This window comes from Limulus polyphemus, unplaced genomic scaffold (assembly GCF_000517525.1).
Source record: "Limulus polyphemus unplaced genomic scaffold, Limulus_polyphemus-2.1.2 Scaffold474, whole genome shotgun sequence".
In the NCBI taxonomy this organism is placed as follows: domain Eukaryota; kingdom Metazoa; phylum Arthropoda; class Merostomata; order Xiphosura; family Limulidae; genus Limulus; species Limulus polyphemus.
The window spans coordinates 497,668-514,478 of record NW_013666084.1 but is presented as its reverse complement, the minus strand read 5'-3'; the positions used below and the strand labels follow the sequence as shown (position 1 = coordinate 514,478).

General features: G+C 34.6%; 1 protein-coding gene and 1 long non-coding RNA gene across 3 annotated transcripts in view; one reads left to right on the top strand and one right to left on the bottom strand.

Moving 5' to 3' along the window:
- The window catches only part of LOC106458493 (pericentrin-like), a 153,406-nt gene that overhangs the window by 23,678 nt on the left and 112,917 nt on the right, over positions 1–16,811 (bottom strand). For both annotated transcript variants that reach the window (XM_022384726.1, XM_022384727.1), the window contains 2 exons: positions 13,378–13,453; positions 9,515–9,700 (listed from right to left, as the gene is read on the bottom strand). In XM_022384726.1, coding sequence (XP_022240434.1) covers positions 9,515–9,700; positions 13,378–13,453 — 262 coding nt within the window. The remainder of the gene's footprint in view (positions 1–9,514; positions 9,701–13,377; positions 13,454–16,811) is intronic.
- Positions 12,438–13,162, top strand: LOC111085569. Its single transcript, XR_002610380.1, has 3 exons — positions 12,438–12,450; positions 12,585–12,590; positions 13,077–13,162. It is a non-coding gene; the product is annotated as an uncharacterized LOC111085569 (long non-coding RNA).

Below are 16,811 nucleotides of genomic sequence, written 5' to 3'. Positions count from 1 at the left end.
GTAACGTAAACTTGTTCTTGGTCTGTTGTTTAGTTTAGTTACGTAGTATTATTGTAGTAAGTAACGTACGTACTATTCTATATTATATATTATATATATATATATATATATATATATAGATTATTGCTATTTTGAAATAAGTTCTTAAACATAGAACAGTAAATAAAGAAGTAAAGCAAACAATTATCTCTTCTGGTTACGTCCTTTATACTCAGTTGCTGCTTGATGTAGGTTGCTAAGCCTTTAAAATCTTTGTAAGTGCAGGATATGAAACAAATAATTTTTATTAGATTTTATATATATATACATTTGAATAACTAAGAAATCGTAAATTACTACATCAATACCATAGAATTCAAGTATAATTTATCAAGATTAGTAGATAAGCTTTATTTGGGTCTAAAAAAATATGAAATTTTGAGCAAACTAAAGACACAACCTACCTCAATGAAATCTTGGTTCAAAAGAAAGTAATGGCGCTAGCTACTAGGGGGACATTCTGAGATCCCGATTGGTTACTCATGTCATATATAGAAGTAATTGTATATAAGGAAGCGTTTCCAAAAATGGAAAGATGTGGGCAGGGTGCCACTGTGTTTCATTTATTATATGAGCAATATCTTAGCAACTAGAAAAGATAAGAGGTTCTTATTTTATATTCTAACTTGTCAATATTGGTAATTTGTACGAAACTATAGACTTAGTATTTTGACTTCACAAACATCTAATTTGAACCAGTGCTGCATTCAACATACCATGTGACATAAAATCGATGTTTATCTGTTTTTTTAATATTTACTTTTAAATTAAGAAATTTAGTAATGTATAGTTCTAACATTTTAATTATAATCTACAGTTTGATACCAAACTTACTGATATAAGTTCACAAAATAGTAGTTCAATAAAATTTTGAATGTGAGTCAACAAATGAGATGACATGGCCTTTCTCCTATGACCTGTCTTGAAAAGGTTAATGGGAAAAAATATGCAAATACGGAAGGTGTTAAAGAGGACATCCACATATTTTTTGTTTCAAAGGCAAGTGATTTCTTTAATCAGGGCATTAAAAACCTGATTGTAAGATTGAAAAGCATCAGTGATAAGAATGGAGTCTATTTCATTTAATAAATGTTTTGTTTTGATATACAAGTTGGTCGGGTTTTTGTCATCTTAATAAAACAACGTAATATTTTACGCACACTGCTGGATGAATTTAAGCATCTGCCGCAAACCTTAAACATAGCTCCAAAACCTATTTGTGTTATTCCAGCCTGAGATGTAATTATCATTAAACTATATCCCTCTGCCAATAGGAGGGCAACACATCCTCCATACACAGTAATCCCCTGAGCATTGAAACAAAGGCTCATTTTTGATGAGGTAAACTAAATGCATTGGAAGTGGGGAGGAACAGTGCGAGGTCATGAAGAAAGGTATCTATCAGAAATACATTTTCAGTTAAGAAAAATATCTAGAATTTTACATTAAAGATACTGGAAGGGCCAGTGCAGAGGAAGAAACTGCAAAGATGAGCTCCTTTCAAAACACGGTATTAGAAAGCAAAAGAGCATTGTGTGTGACACCCATGAGTTGGGGGTAGCCTAATGGGGCAGCACTTGGTGGGAGATCACATCCATCTTAAGCAGGGAATACTTCTTCTTGCCCAATGTTATTGTGGTATTGGGGTAACTGTTGTTAGAAGAGGTAGAGCAAAAGAAATTGTCATAAGAATCTTTTGCATGGTGCTAATGTCACTAAAATGGGCAGAAACGTAAGACTGCTCAACTGGCCATTGTTTCACAGGTTGGCAGCTGAGCATGAGTGTGCTTCATGGCTATGCCTACAAGTCAGGTCTTTCCATATAGAAATACCTATGTGAGATACCTCTATAATCAGGTACAAGGAGAAGCATCACAAATCTGTGGCCATGAGGTGAAGCTAAAAACTAAATGAATGGACTGAACCATCAGAAATGGCTTGATTCATAATGCAGTGGGGTGTCCTGTAGTATACAACCAGATAACACCCCAGCCCTACTTCTCAAATGAAGGATATGTCTACTTGGTCTTGTACCAGTGGAATTGCACCATCCATTTGGGAACTCTCCATATCAACTTCCTACAGTGGAAGACTGGGGAAGCAAGGGTTCTCCCATACTACACTAGAAGAAATGGGCAAAGAGTAAGTTGGGGGGGGGGGGTGATACTGTAATGGGTAACCACAACTAAAGATAGCAAATGCAAGACAGGTGTGAGGGTAGTCTGTCATTGTTTTCACAAATGTATAATGGCCTGGTGAATAAAACATATATATATATATATGCCATCAAAGTAGTGTTGCAGAAAACCTCAACAAGGGGCACAAAGCAGGAGCAGAAGAGCTCAACACTTTCCAAACTCTCCTGTTCAATGTAGATTTTGGGAAAGAGAAGTAATCCCTGTGAGGCAACACCAACTAAACATATGATGGGTTCCAGTGTCTCTAGGTGATGGACAAAGAGATCTAAGTATAGCAAAGTTGTAACAGAGAGAAATTCAACAACAAATAACAATACTGACATCAAGAGATACTGAAGAATGATGACTGCAGGAAGAGAAAAGATAGACACATAAGAAACCACCAAGAGAGGTTAGTAATATAATACAAATATGTTAGATGTCATCCATATTCTGGCCTAAATGGTCTCATCCAGGGCAAAGTTATAATTTTCCTTCATTGAAAATGTATTTCCGATAAGTACTTACCTCCTCTCAATAATAGCTTTTCACAATTATTACTGCTCACTATATGCGCAATTTTCACTCACCACTGGCCTTGATATTCCCACCTACCTCCACATGTTTTGATGTGGTACTTCTACACTGTATCATGCAAATACGCATGTGCCAACCCTCCACCAATAGGAGTGCAACACAGCCTTCTAGCTAAACTGATGCTATGCTGTAGAACCCAGTCTTCACTTCTCGATTAGGCATCAATGAAGCACCAGAATTGGGAAGGAAGGGTGGTAAGTGAGAAAGGAGATAAGTATCTATCGGAAATACATTTTCAGTGTAGGAAAATTATAACTTTCGATACGATACCTCTTCTCACATACTAGCTGGAATAACATACTGACCTGGTGGAGGGACCAGTGCAAAATTACATAGACGAGTAGAAGAGTGGGGGAAAGAGTGCAGTGGGGAGTCTGGAGGAACACATCACCACAGAAAGTGCAATGAGTGATCATAGAACCCTATTTTTAAAAGCAGGCTGAACCTGAATGATCTAGCCATGAACAGAGGGATGGGCAGCAATCCCTTATCCACTTTACTCATGCTAGTCCATGAGTGTACGGTCCAGGAAGGGTATAATTACAATGCAAAACACCACGAGGATGAACCTACAAGCAGTCTTGCGAAACACCCCATCTCTACAGTGAGTATTATACACCTTAAAGGCCATACAATCCGGATGTAAGAATTATGATATCTGGATAGGAACCATTAGCCATAAAAAAGGATCTAAGATAGAAAATTTTGTGACCTTTGCAAGGGAAATATAGAGATATAAACCACTTACCCACTAACAGTTGAATTGATGAGTAGAGTATGGCAACAAGCAGTGTACAATATACAGATGAGGATATGGCCCAATGATGTAAGTAATGGGAGATGAATATGGTCAGTGTGGTTCACATGCCAGCCTGGACAATGCCTTCCAAAGGATGATGGAGATGAAAAGCCAGAGAAAAAGGTAAGATACTGTATTTGATGAGATGACACCTCAAAAAATGTTGGGAATCAGGAAACCAGGAAGAAAAAGCCAATCTGATAAGTTGGCAAATCCACCTGTGAGGGTAGTAGGTGAAATCTCTCTTGGAGAGAAATGGTTCCAGTGGATAAATAAATGGGAAGGAGCAGAAGATGAGGAGGATGAAGGATGTGGAAGGAACATAATCAAAGGAAAATGGTCAGAGAGGAAAACACTGAAAAATGGAACTTATTGAACAAGTTTGCATGGTATCCAGAAATGGTAGACACAGAAGCACCACTTTTGAACAGAGAGGTAAAAAATTTAGAGCTAAGAGGAATACTAGGATGGGAAGGAAGGTAACCATGATACAGAGACCAACAGAAAAGTATGTCATTTTCTCTGGTACACCATTAGAGAGTAAAGACATAATGGAAAAGGATGGAAGCTTCACATGCAGACAGTCCCCACTACCTTGCAAGGGGCCAGACAAAAGCCATGTGTGAAGCCATAGTGTGGCGACTGTGGGATGATACACCAGTGACTAAGGTTGAAGGAGGAGGTATTGGGAAAGAGGATGTGGTAACAAAGGTGGCAGTTGAAGGACGGAAAGGACTGGAAACGAAAGTTGAACTGGCCAGAAATGTAAAATAAGAAGGATACAATATGTAGTGGACGGAATAAAGGATAAAACCTGGGGAGGAGATATATAAGAGGATAGGCATACAGGTAAAGTAGAGTTGATCCAAACTAAAGTTGTTTATCACCAAAGAAAATGGAGACTGAAAATGGAAATTTTAGAATTAATAATGAGGGAGAGGGGCAAATGCCTTCAGAACTCTCAGAAGAGAAATGCCCCACAAGCTGTATAAACACCAGAACATTTTGTGAATCTAGGGACAACTCCATAAGAAAGATTTTGTTGGGATGAGATAATCAATCTGCAAAAGAATCAAAGCATCTGGAACATAACATGCCAAGAAGCGTGCATGATGTGAATGGGCCCAGACAGGAGTTCCAAGGTCCAAGAACAAATTGAGCATGGACTGGTGTCTCTTTGTTGATTGATATAAGAGACAACTGTTGGAATGGATCATGGCAACCATGCCTTGTTTTATAGGCAGGAAATGATCCAAAGCCTGATGGACAGCAAGCAGCTCCAGGATAATGATGTGCATAGCCATCTCAACTGAAGAACAATGATCCACGATTTCAGGAAATCCATAATTGCTCCCCAACTTGAAAAAGAAGCATCCATAAAAAGATGCAGTTTGGGCCGTGGAGGTGGAAGAGGAACACCAGCTGTGTTGTCATCTCTGTTGACCCAGAAGGTGAAATCAGCCGGAAGTGAAGTAGAAAGAAGGGTGACTGAACCATAAGCTCCACTGACTGTAAATTAAAATGATAAAGGTGGGCCCAAATGGAGAAGGAGTTGAAAAATATTCCCAGTTGGATGAATTATTGGGTCTGAATAAGATGAACTATCCTACAAGAGTTGCTTCTTGAAGAAGAAACTGAGTGAGTTTGTGAGCAGCATGTTAGACTGGAGCTAACAAAAACCTATCCTGCAAGTAAGGATGGGAGCACAAACCTTGTTTATGACTTAGGTAAACAAAGGATATGACTGCTCAACAGAAAAACTTTGAATGTAAATGCCCTACTAAATGTTGGGGAAAAAAAGGATGTGAAAGTAAGCATTTGCGACATTCACATTCCTCCTCCAAAAACTAGGAAGGTTGAAGCAAACAGTTAAGATGTAACAAATCTATAACTGGATGCCAGTCCCTAGTCTTCCTGGACAAGTAGAGTCTGAACCATTTCCAAGAGACAAAGGCCATAATGAAGATCTAGAGGAGGAGAGAAGGAAACAGTAATTGAGGATAAAGGAGGAAGGTGAGGGAATTGAATGATTAAACCTTATGCTAACACCCAAGGTGAAATTGTAACATAGGTGCACAAACCTGGTCAAATGTACTGCCACCATGCCTGAATGCACGGTATAGACACTGGTACCACTAGCGACACTGATTTGGCGATAGGCAAGAAACTCAGGCAGAAATAGAGTGGCATTCTCAGCAAGCACACAATGTCACTATGATGTCATGACAACATCACAATTAGGTCGTGATGTCATACAACCACCATGTGACCAATAGGCGACGTCAGATTTCAGAAGTTGACTTGACCATCTAGTTTGGGTATTATATTGATGTCGGGATATGGTTGTGAATACAATTTACCCAGGATTTAAACCTCAATACCAATAAATAAAGTATTTACGACATAAAATGTAGATTTTGAATTGAAATATGCCAATTTAATTACATAATTTATCCTAGAAATATAAACCTTGTCATCACATTATGACAGCCTCTTACAATTGAATCATAATGTCCAATTTTGTTGCACATATAATTGATGTTCTTCTATATCAGTATGCCTTTTTCAACGAAATACTGTACAAAGTTTGTTGAAATTTTTATTATAAAAATGTGCATTTTTGTTAGTGTATGAACGCACATCATTCTTGACTCAAATGCTGAATATTAATTTAATATTCATTTGTAAATGTTTAAAAGTTATGAATATTCTTTCAGGTCTACCGTGCAAGTGACCACACATACTCATGTTTGAACAGGATCTTGATTGTGTGTGTGGATTGTTTTAATGTAAAGATAAAATCAATTTAAATCATAAGATAAAAGAAGAAATAAAACAAATACCAATTAAAACTGGTTGTAGTTTGCTTTCAAAAAAGGCAGACATAGCATATGCTTAAAATAATGCATGATAGTTTTCACAATGAATTAATTTTTAGGTAGCACGCTTTTAAAATGAATTTCAATTGTCAGTGCATGATGCCCATTTTGAATGCTGGGTTGTGATCCTGACCGATTTCTGGATAGTTTATTTGGGTTTCACGAAAAAAAACTTTGAAAAATTTGATCAAAATGTATTAAAAATTCTGTCCATAGTTCTCTAAGTCCCTGTGTTGTTATAATATGACACAACAGCAGACCTACTGTATGGTGAAGAACCCCAAAAAAGATTTATATACTACGATGACAGTGCAGTGCTCAGCATTCACTAAATGGCAACCAGAAATTACTCACAATGTTTTTTACTATCTTATGTCACAAGTGTCGTTTTATCTGTGGAAAAAATATGTATGTAAAAAACTACCAAAAAGCTTGTAAATCTACATGGTTTTTTATTTCATTCAAAATCATTAAGATTAGTTGGATTTATATGGATTTTAGTAAATATAACCCAGTTAGGTTTGATCCTCTGCATGGTGGCTGCTAGCATGGACAATAAGATTGTCAATTGCCTTGCCCTTAGTCAGAATTAAGATAGAAACATGTTCAGTTTAGCATGATGGGTGCTGTTTATAATGGTAATCATTATTGGCAATTATGTTTTTCTACATTTTTGAGAGGGAATGAGAGAAATACATCATACTTTTCTGAGTTGTAAAAGGTAATATATTTCTATTATATTTGATCACTGATATCAGGTTTTGTTTAGTTTTATGACGTTTGCAATTTAACATTAGCAAAAGAGCAAGTCACAAGAGGAGGGATCACATGATATGAAAAGACAATGGTGGTTTCCATTGAAGGAAACAGTTCAAGCAGGATAACAAAGAACTCAAACTGGACACAAAAGATCCCATGTTTATGAATATAAACAATCCTAAAAGGAAGGTTCATTAGCACAATACAAAAAAGACACCAACAATCAAGGAAAAGTACTTTAGCTTGATTAAGTTATATTTTTAGATGTATCTATTTTGGTGTTTGATTTTCTGCATGTATTTTATCCCTCCTCTTTATGACACAATGCTTAAGCTGGTGAAGTATGATCCATTATAATTGAATTCCCATAAAAAATGCAAGAAAGTAAAAAGACATTTTAAATGTACTTCATTTGGTGCATGTAGCATCTAATGAATTATGTTTCATTTGATCAAATATACATAACAGAACTTGATGTTTCATAAATGACTGATATAAATAGCATTTCAAATAAGATTTCGTATGTTGTCATGCAGGTAGTTCATAAGCTCTAGTACTGAGCTAAAAATCTAATCAGCAGTAATGTGCAACAGATAAGGTGTAGTTTTGAAATGCTGGTATACGCTAGTGATACTAGAAATGAGCCCACATTAGGCCAATAGACGGATACAATTAAAATTATGTATTAATGGAAATAATATCACAACTTTTGCCAACTATATCATCTTCACTACATGCAATAGGTTATTATATAGGATATTGGATGTGCTTCCTGGATATCAGGCATAACAGAAAGAGAGAAAAATCTGCTAAAAACACAAAGAAAACCATATTTTATAAGAAAGGTTTGTATATACTACTGCAGCATTGTGCCACTACAGGCGTAAGCTGTTGGGCTATGGGAAAAATATTTAATACTTATTATTTGGTTCATAGTGAAATTCTAACTTTTCAACAGTGCAATGGCGCTATGGTAGAAGGATATGTATATAGCAAGATCGTTAACTAAGGTAGAGCCTATAAGGAAACTAGATTTTGAATGGAGTCCCCATAATTCTGCCTAAACACAAAAAGGAATACTCATGCAATAGGATGTTTACATTAGCAATATGCTCTGAAATTGCACCCGAAGCTAAAGTCAATCCAGAGCAATGCCCTCTTCAGCAAAGTGAAGCAATGAAACTGGGCATATTTCTTTCTACTGTTAACAAGGTAATAAATGTTAAACTGATACTCTATATGGAAGGCAGCTAGTCAACATCACCTACAGCCAGCTCTTGTGGTTCTCTAAATGATGGTGAGATTTGACAGTAACTTTTACAATGCATCCACAGTCCCAAAATGTAGAGAAAGATCTTGTGGGAGTGGGACACATGCCTTGGATACTGAGATTCACAGTCCAGCACATTAAGCATTAGCCCAACGTTGACCCTGTAAAATGTCAATTTCAAGATTTTAATATATTGAAAAATTTTATGTACAAATTCAGCCAGATGAATTTATTTCTTGGTGTTTGAATGCATGCAACATTCTGTGGTTCGGATAACAAGAAATGTGTAAGATAACACTAAATGTTTAGGCTAAACTAGAGAAACTATTAAAATGTAGATTGCTTCCCTTTTTCTTAACATACCTTAGAACCTAATTTTTAGAAACAGTAACAACTGTTGATCTACACTGTATTGAGAAATTTGTTTTACTTTAAATGGGATGTATATTATAAGTAATCAAAATGACTGAAAGTTCCATTTAAAAGGAAAATTATTTTTAATTTTGAAAGTTAAAAAACAAATTAAAAAAATATATTGGTTTTTTGCTCCCACACAACTATGCAGCTTCTGCATACCTTTTAATCGGGAAGCTTCATTTGCTAATTTTGTTTCAAGCCAAAAGTTTCAAGAAACACGATTTGTTGTATTGAAAACATCAGAGCTTGTATTGTTAATAGGTACAACACTATTAGGCATAACATATACCATTTTCAAGGCTTACCGTGTGTATAGATATCACTTCACCTTTATAAATCAAGCATTTCTTTGCTTCTACATTTGAAAGACAAGAAATGCTGATCTTAAGGTTCAAATGGTCCCTTGTTGCTCATAGATTATGCTATATTTGTCATAAATATTTTACACTATTGTTGTATATAGTAAACCCTTTTAAGATAAAATCGTTTTTGACATTCTTTTCATGTTAAATACTGCCTGAGGACTGTAAACAAGAAATTGTTATACTGTAAAAATAGCCCACATGATACAATATACCTTGCTTTCTTTATCAACTAAAGCAATTCCATTATTCTCATCTTCTGTAGCCTGAAGTAGCCTTTTGAGTCTGATGACTTCATTCTCAGATTGATGAAGGGATTTCTGGAGGTTGGATTGCTTTATGACCCAACTGGCCCTTTCCATTTCAAGTGAACTGCACCTTACACATACCTGTAATGTAAACTGATAATAAAATACACTGTCAATTCACTAATCAAATGGCATTTGGTAAATGTACTTTTACCTTTATTTTCAGAAATATCAGTAATTGCAACATGTAATATTTTTTTTTTGTTTTAATCTATTTTGAAGAATGAGAACAAAAATTATGCATATATATATATATTTATGTATATATATTTTTGGTACATAAGCAAACCATGTGTTTCTATCTCCTTTTATTAATATATGAAATATTCAAAAAAATTTATTTGTGCACATGTGTGCAGATTCCATGAAACACATTGGTCAAAAAGGTCTTTAAACTAATTTTGTTCCAGCTACCTATTGTTCTCTGTCACCAGCCTAGAGTAGCACAGTTTGTCTTCCTCTAACAAAGGAAGCTGCAAGGTTACATGTAGTATGTGAAGTTAGGCAGTTATCTTTTCCATGAGCAGTCAGGTGATCTCTTTTTGGTTATACCCTCCTTATGTTTCATAGGGAATGAAAATCAAATGGATAGTATTAGTTGCTCTTGGTAAGCATGAAATTAACCCTCTTGACCTGGGTAACCTTTACTGCACATGACACAAGGTTTTAGTGTCTTACATTCAAAAATTTATTAAACTACTTTTTTTTTAAGTTATATCTCTTAGACCAGCATAACATCTTAGCTAATAATCCATATTTTAATAGTATACAAGTTTCAAGTTCTTAATTCTACAACGCAATATTTAAAAAAATCCTGAATTTCCAATAGTGTGATCCAAGTGATATATTTTGTCTTAGCATGTCATCATCTCGATTTTAACCATCACCCCTTGAAAATGTACAAAATTAAACGTAAAATACTCTATAAAATCGTTGTTGCTCAAACAAACCATAATTTTTATAGCCTTCAATTTTGTTTGGTTACAGAGCTATTGAATAGAAAATCTGACCCCTCCTGCCACATCCTCTCTTTCAGAATTCGTTGATAGTTCTCTTTTATGTTTCATTATATATTACCTGCAGCCAATAGAAAGTCAAGGTTTCATCTATCAAATGACGTATTGCATAAGGTTGTATTCTGAATAGAATATCGTCAATTTCACTCAAAGTACAAGATTCGTTCCTGTGGGAAAGGAATTTGCAATGGCTCTTGTCGCATGGTTAGAAAGCCAGGAAAATTTTGAGGTAAGTGAATTTGTCTACGTTTTGCATGTTATTAGTCTATATTCTTTGGTGCATTATTTAACTGAGCAAAAATTATAAAGTGCATTATTATCTATAGTACAAAAAATTAGGTTTAACTGACTTCGAAACCTGACAGCAGGAAATAAAGAAGATTAGGTAAGTACTATATTTCTTGTTTTTCATATTTATTCTTTATTTATCATCGTAAAAGTAACTAAAATCTGAAAATATGGATTTTTTAAGTTATTTAAGAATAGATGAGGTAAAATAAGTAATAATAATAATATAATTAAAATGGTTCACGAGGTACATATGTGAGAAGCTCGTGGATAATGTAATTCAATAGAGTAACGTGAGCTGCATATTCTCCGATTGATTTAAAATTTATAATGGCATGGACAGTAGATAGACACGGTTCAAAGGATAACAAAACAATAAAACTTAATCATAAATAGATGTATACTGTTACGAACTTAGCTACTTAGGATAGGAAAATGTAGTTTCATGTTACAAGTTGAAGTCATTTTTGAAAGAAAAATGTTAATATAGTTTGATTTTGATTTTCTTTTTTTGACGGTTACGAGGTCGGTCAAATTGACCAATACCGTTTTGAGATAGGGTAGGGAAAATAACAGATAAACTATAAAGTTTTACTAAAAAAACGTTTGAAATGAATGTAGGAGGTTTTAGGATTACACAAAGAAAATTTGAGATTTTTGAGCTGAGGTAAAGTGTTTTTAATTTTAACACGAAAATTACTTTGCACACAGACTTTTCAAAAACAAATACTCAATATATTCATGGACAAATCTATGTTTTATTTTATTAAAAATACTTCACTAAGAAATATGAGTTTTTGTATGTGAAAGACTTGTAATATTAACTGAAAGACTGCCAAATTTCGTGAAGATATACCCACTGTAATAGCCTTATCACCACGGGTATCCTTTACTGCTCATGACACAAAGTTTTAGTTTCTTACATTCAAAATTTTATTAAACTACTTGTTGCTTATGTTATACCAATTAGTATGGTATAATATCTTAGCTAATAATCCATATTTTAATAGTATATAAGTTTTATGTTCTTAATTCTACAATGCAATATTTTAAAAAATCCTGAATTTCCCCTAGTGTGACACACATGAAACATTTTCTTTAAGTATATTATTTCCTCTATTTTATCCATCACCCCTCCAAACAGTACAAAATTCAACATAATTTACTCACTATAAAATTGTCATTGCTCAGACAAACCATAATTTTTATAGCCTTGAATTTTCTTTAGTTACAGAGCTATCCAACAGAAAATTGGACCTCTCTTGCTACACTCACCTGTAACATCCTCTCTTTCAAGATTTGTTTATAGTTCTCTCTTATGTTTAATTATATATTAGCTATAACTAATAGAAAGCGAAGGTTTTCATATATCAAATGACGTATTGTATAACATTGTGTTCTGAACAGATAAGTATCAATGTCACTTATATTACAAGGTTCAAAATTTTGAGAGTTAGAGGAAATTGTTTATTTTTTTGCACGTTATTAGTTTGTGTTTTTTGGTGCATTATTTAATTAAATAAAAATCATTTATATAGTGTAATACTACCATTAGTATAAAAAAAGTAGGGTTAAGTGTCATCGACAATCAACAGCAAAAAAAATAAAGATTGGGTAAGTAATTTATTTCTTATTTTTCATGTTTATTCTTTATTTATTATTATAACAATAAGTAAAATGTAAACATGGGGATCTCTTTAGATTATATTAGGTAAAATAAACAACAAATAATATAATAAAAATATTTCATGAGGCATGTACGTGAGCAGCTTGGAGTAGCTCGTGGGTAATGTAATTTGACAGCGTAATGTGAGCTGCACATTTCCCAAGTCATTTACATCTAATAATGATGTGAATAGTTGTTAGACATGGTTCAAAGGGCAATCAAAAGGTCAATAAAACAATAATATTTAATTATAAATAGCTGTATTCTGTTACAAGTTTAAAGCTACATAGGATAAATGAATGTAGTTTCATGCCACATTTGAAGTCATTCTAGAAAGAAAAAGTGGGTAATTTAGTTTTATTTCGATTAATTTTTGGTGGTTACAAGGTCAGACAAATTGACCAGCCTTTTATACAGTTATGTTACAGAAAATTACAGATAAAATATAAAGTTTAACAAAAAACAAACATTTGAAATGTTAAAACATTAAATCTATAAGGACTTTGAATGAGTACAATAAGGTCATGTGATTGATCAAATTGACCAAGCCCATGTTGAGAGAGTTAACCAGAGAATACAGAATTATTTTCCAGTATGAATTATCCTGTTATTCTGTGGACCTACCTTGTCACTCTTAGTAGAAATCTCTGCTATCTGAAAATACCACACACATATATACAAACATAAACATGGATTTTAAAAGAACTAACTATTCAATACAGAACAGACTAAAATTAATGTTCCTCGCAATGAGATATGAAAAATGTTAATTAAATATATCTAATTCAAAACTTCATAACTGTTTCTGTTGGTTTCGTTTCATTCAAAGAGGTGACTTGAAGTTGAAGAGTGCTATTGAAGTCTGGATCAAGAGATCTACCATGGAAAAATATCAATGTAAGATATTTTAAATAATCTTGAATTCCAATAATTAACATGCAATCTTCCTTACCCATCAAAAAACTGAGAAACTAATAAGTATAATGCAAATTAGCATGAAGAGACTTGTTCATAACAAACAAATAATGAAGAAATATAAGTTACACATTTCATGATTGATGACCATTATCATAATTATTGTTACAATTATAAAAATTTTTTAGTTACATACCAAAATAGGCTGACACTATAGTTATGAGTATTGTTGATTTTGATTAGAAATATGAAACAACAGTATTTACAGAAACTAAGTAGCTGTAAGCACTGAAAGCTTCTTACTGAGGATACATACATGCACTATATGATTTAGATGTGATTAACCAAACAGCTGCAATCCAATTCACACATATTTGTGCTGATTTGCATAAAAATGAGGACAATGATTAATATTATTTTATAACAGCAGTTTTTGCCTTGTTATAGCTATAATATTAGACACTCTAATTATCATTTGTTTTAGTTCTGCATCATAATTATATGATGAGATTTTGGCACGTTGCATTTGATTTACCACTAATATTGCATATACACTGCAGTTGAAACTTAATTTTTAAGATATTAATATCATCGTTTCTAAAAAATTAATGAAATGTCAACATTTTCAATTTTCCAAGATCACAACTTTTGCAATCCATGTGGATTAAGTAACAGAGCTTCCAGAAGTTGTTGTTTAAGTATCCAGCACAGTAATATAAAAAAACCAATGTTCTTATATTTATTGGGATTTATCTAAAATTTAATATCGAAAAAAAAATACTAAGCACAAGTAATATTTTAATATCATTACTGCTTATAATTATGAGACATGAGTCATGTCTTTGCAAATCACAATTACAGTAATATTGATAACAGAGCATCTTGACACCATACAGCCACAAAAGGGAAATGACTATCATATATTAGTTTGAATTAAATGACCTTATAAAGTGATTACTTCCGACATCTACTTTGTAAACTGCAAAGGAATTCACAGAAATAGTTTTATGAAATTCAACACTTGTCAAATAACAAGTTATCAAGGACCAGCTTGCAAAGACTAATTTATATCAGAATGAGCCATTAGGATATTTGAAATAGTTATACCAATTTTTTCGTTTACATTTCAAGATCACAGTGACTAAAGTCAGCAAGTGCAAGCCAAGTGTGAGGGCATTCACATGGCTGGTGCTACAGATTTTTTTTTAAAGTGCAGAGTGGCCTAGTTTGTTTGTCATTGAGCACAAAGCTACACAATGGGCTATCTATGCAGTTGTTATGTCTCCGTTTGTTAATTAACTTTCCGTAACTTCGTTCCTACGAAACTTTAGCGACACAAGTCCTTACTTAATAAAACTGGTTTATTCTTTCTGAATATAACTTTACGATACACTTGATTTCAACATTCGACACAAGTCCTTACTTAATAAAACTGGTTTATTCTTTCTGAATATAACTTTATGATACACTTGATTTCAACATTCGCGCTAAAACAAACGCTATAACGAACTTCAACAATACTCTCTGACTGCAGATCAATTACTCACTACCTACACACACGTTGTCCCGTCATGTTGTGACCATCTTATATATACCAGGCTACCCCCAATCTAGTAAATGCTAGGGCATTCAGGAAGGAACAGGATATTTCTAGAAAATAGGTGGTGTGACACTAGTCACATGACCTCGCTGACGCAACACAGTGATCACATAGGTAATGAAACCCAGTTATTAGTATTGTAAAGAAAGGTCTGAAAGGCAGAATATATATAGATACCACCAAAGCAATCTTGAGGGAAATCCCATTTTAAAAGACTGCACAGGGCAGGGGCAGATGGGCCTAACACTTTCTGTACCCACCCACACTGCAGATTTTAGGTAAGTACTCCCTGTGAGGTAACAATGGCCACAAGGTGGATACAAGCATTATTAGGTAAGGGAAAATGAAACCTAAGAATGTCAAGAAGTGAGAAGGTAAGAAAGTGAAAACTAAATAACAGTACTCATCTCACAAGAGCCTCTGAGTAGACTGGAGAATGGCAACTGGAGTGAGGCAGAAGTCAGAAGTACAAAGAATGCCATATGATAGCAGTAATGTGATAAATGTGGTCTACATTCTGATCTACAGGCCTCATCCAGGGTACAACATCAATAAGAGGCATGAGAAGCCTTAAGATAACAATCCTGATGGGAGGTGACATGATAAAGTGTACAGTCATGAGAAAGGGAGGAATACCACAGTAAAAGGGGGCAGTTCCAGTAAGATAAATATGAATAGCCCAAGCCAGACACAAAGACAGTCAGAGTTGAAATGATTGTATATGGAAGAAATGGAAGCCAGAATGATTAGAAAACATCCCATCTTCTTCCCAGGCAGCCCAAGTTTTAGGGAGAAAGGAGTGATCCAGATATAAAATCAACTGGTCCTTGATGCAAGCAAGCAAGCAGGTGAAAACACATCTTCAGGAACAGATGCTGTATAGAACAAGAGGCCACAACCACACCATGATTGAGCCTCCTCCAAAGTGATATTGTTCGATGACATTCTGTGGAAAATTGGGCTCACCAGGGCACCTCCAAACTCTCCTGCATCTGTCAAGAAAGACCACACAATAGCAGTACTCATCAGTGAAGAGTACGGCCCTCCACTGTTGTGCAGTCCATTTCCTGTGTTCTCTGGCCCACTGCAGTCGTGTCTGCCTGTGCTGTCGGCTTAAAGGAACATGAACAGCAGGATGTTTAGCCCTCAACTGAGCTTCGTGAAGGCATCTGCGCACTGTATGTGTAGACAAACGGACTCCTGTGGCATCTTGCAGGGAGTTACGGAGGTTAACAGCTGGAGCAAAGCAATTCCTTCAAGCCTGGATGGTCAAGTAGTGGTCATGTTGTGGAGAGTTTAGTCTTCTCCTTCCTCCACCAAGTCTCCTATTGACTCTGCCAAACCATCTGAACCCGTTCAAGGCCCTGGACGCCACATTTTTGGATGTGCCAAGAGCAGCAGCAACCCTGCATTGAGTCATTCCTCCCTGCATTCACTGTATAAACTTTCAATTTGGGGGTAGTTGGAAAACAAAGCCAAGATCCAATCAAAGTCACCCAGGTAGACAATGTCCAGATAATGAACTTCCAAGCTATGTCTTTTTTCAGAAATGACCTCTATTAACATTAAATTAACAGCAAATGTTGACTACTGTATATATATATATATATATATATATAAGTTAATAAGAGTAAGTGTAACTAAATAAGAAAACGAAGGTATTCGTAGGACAGAACTAAAACAAGTGAGAACAAAAGAAAAAAGAAGTTACACGAATAA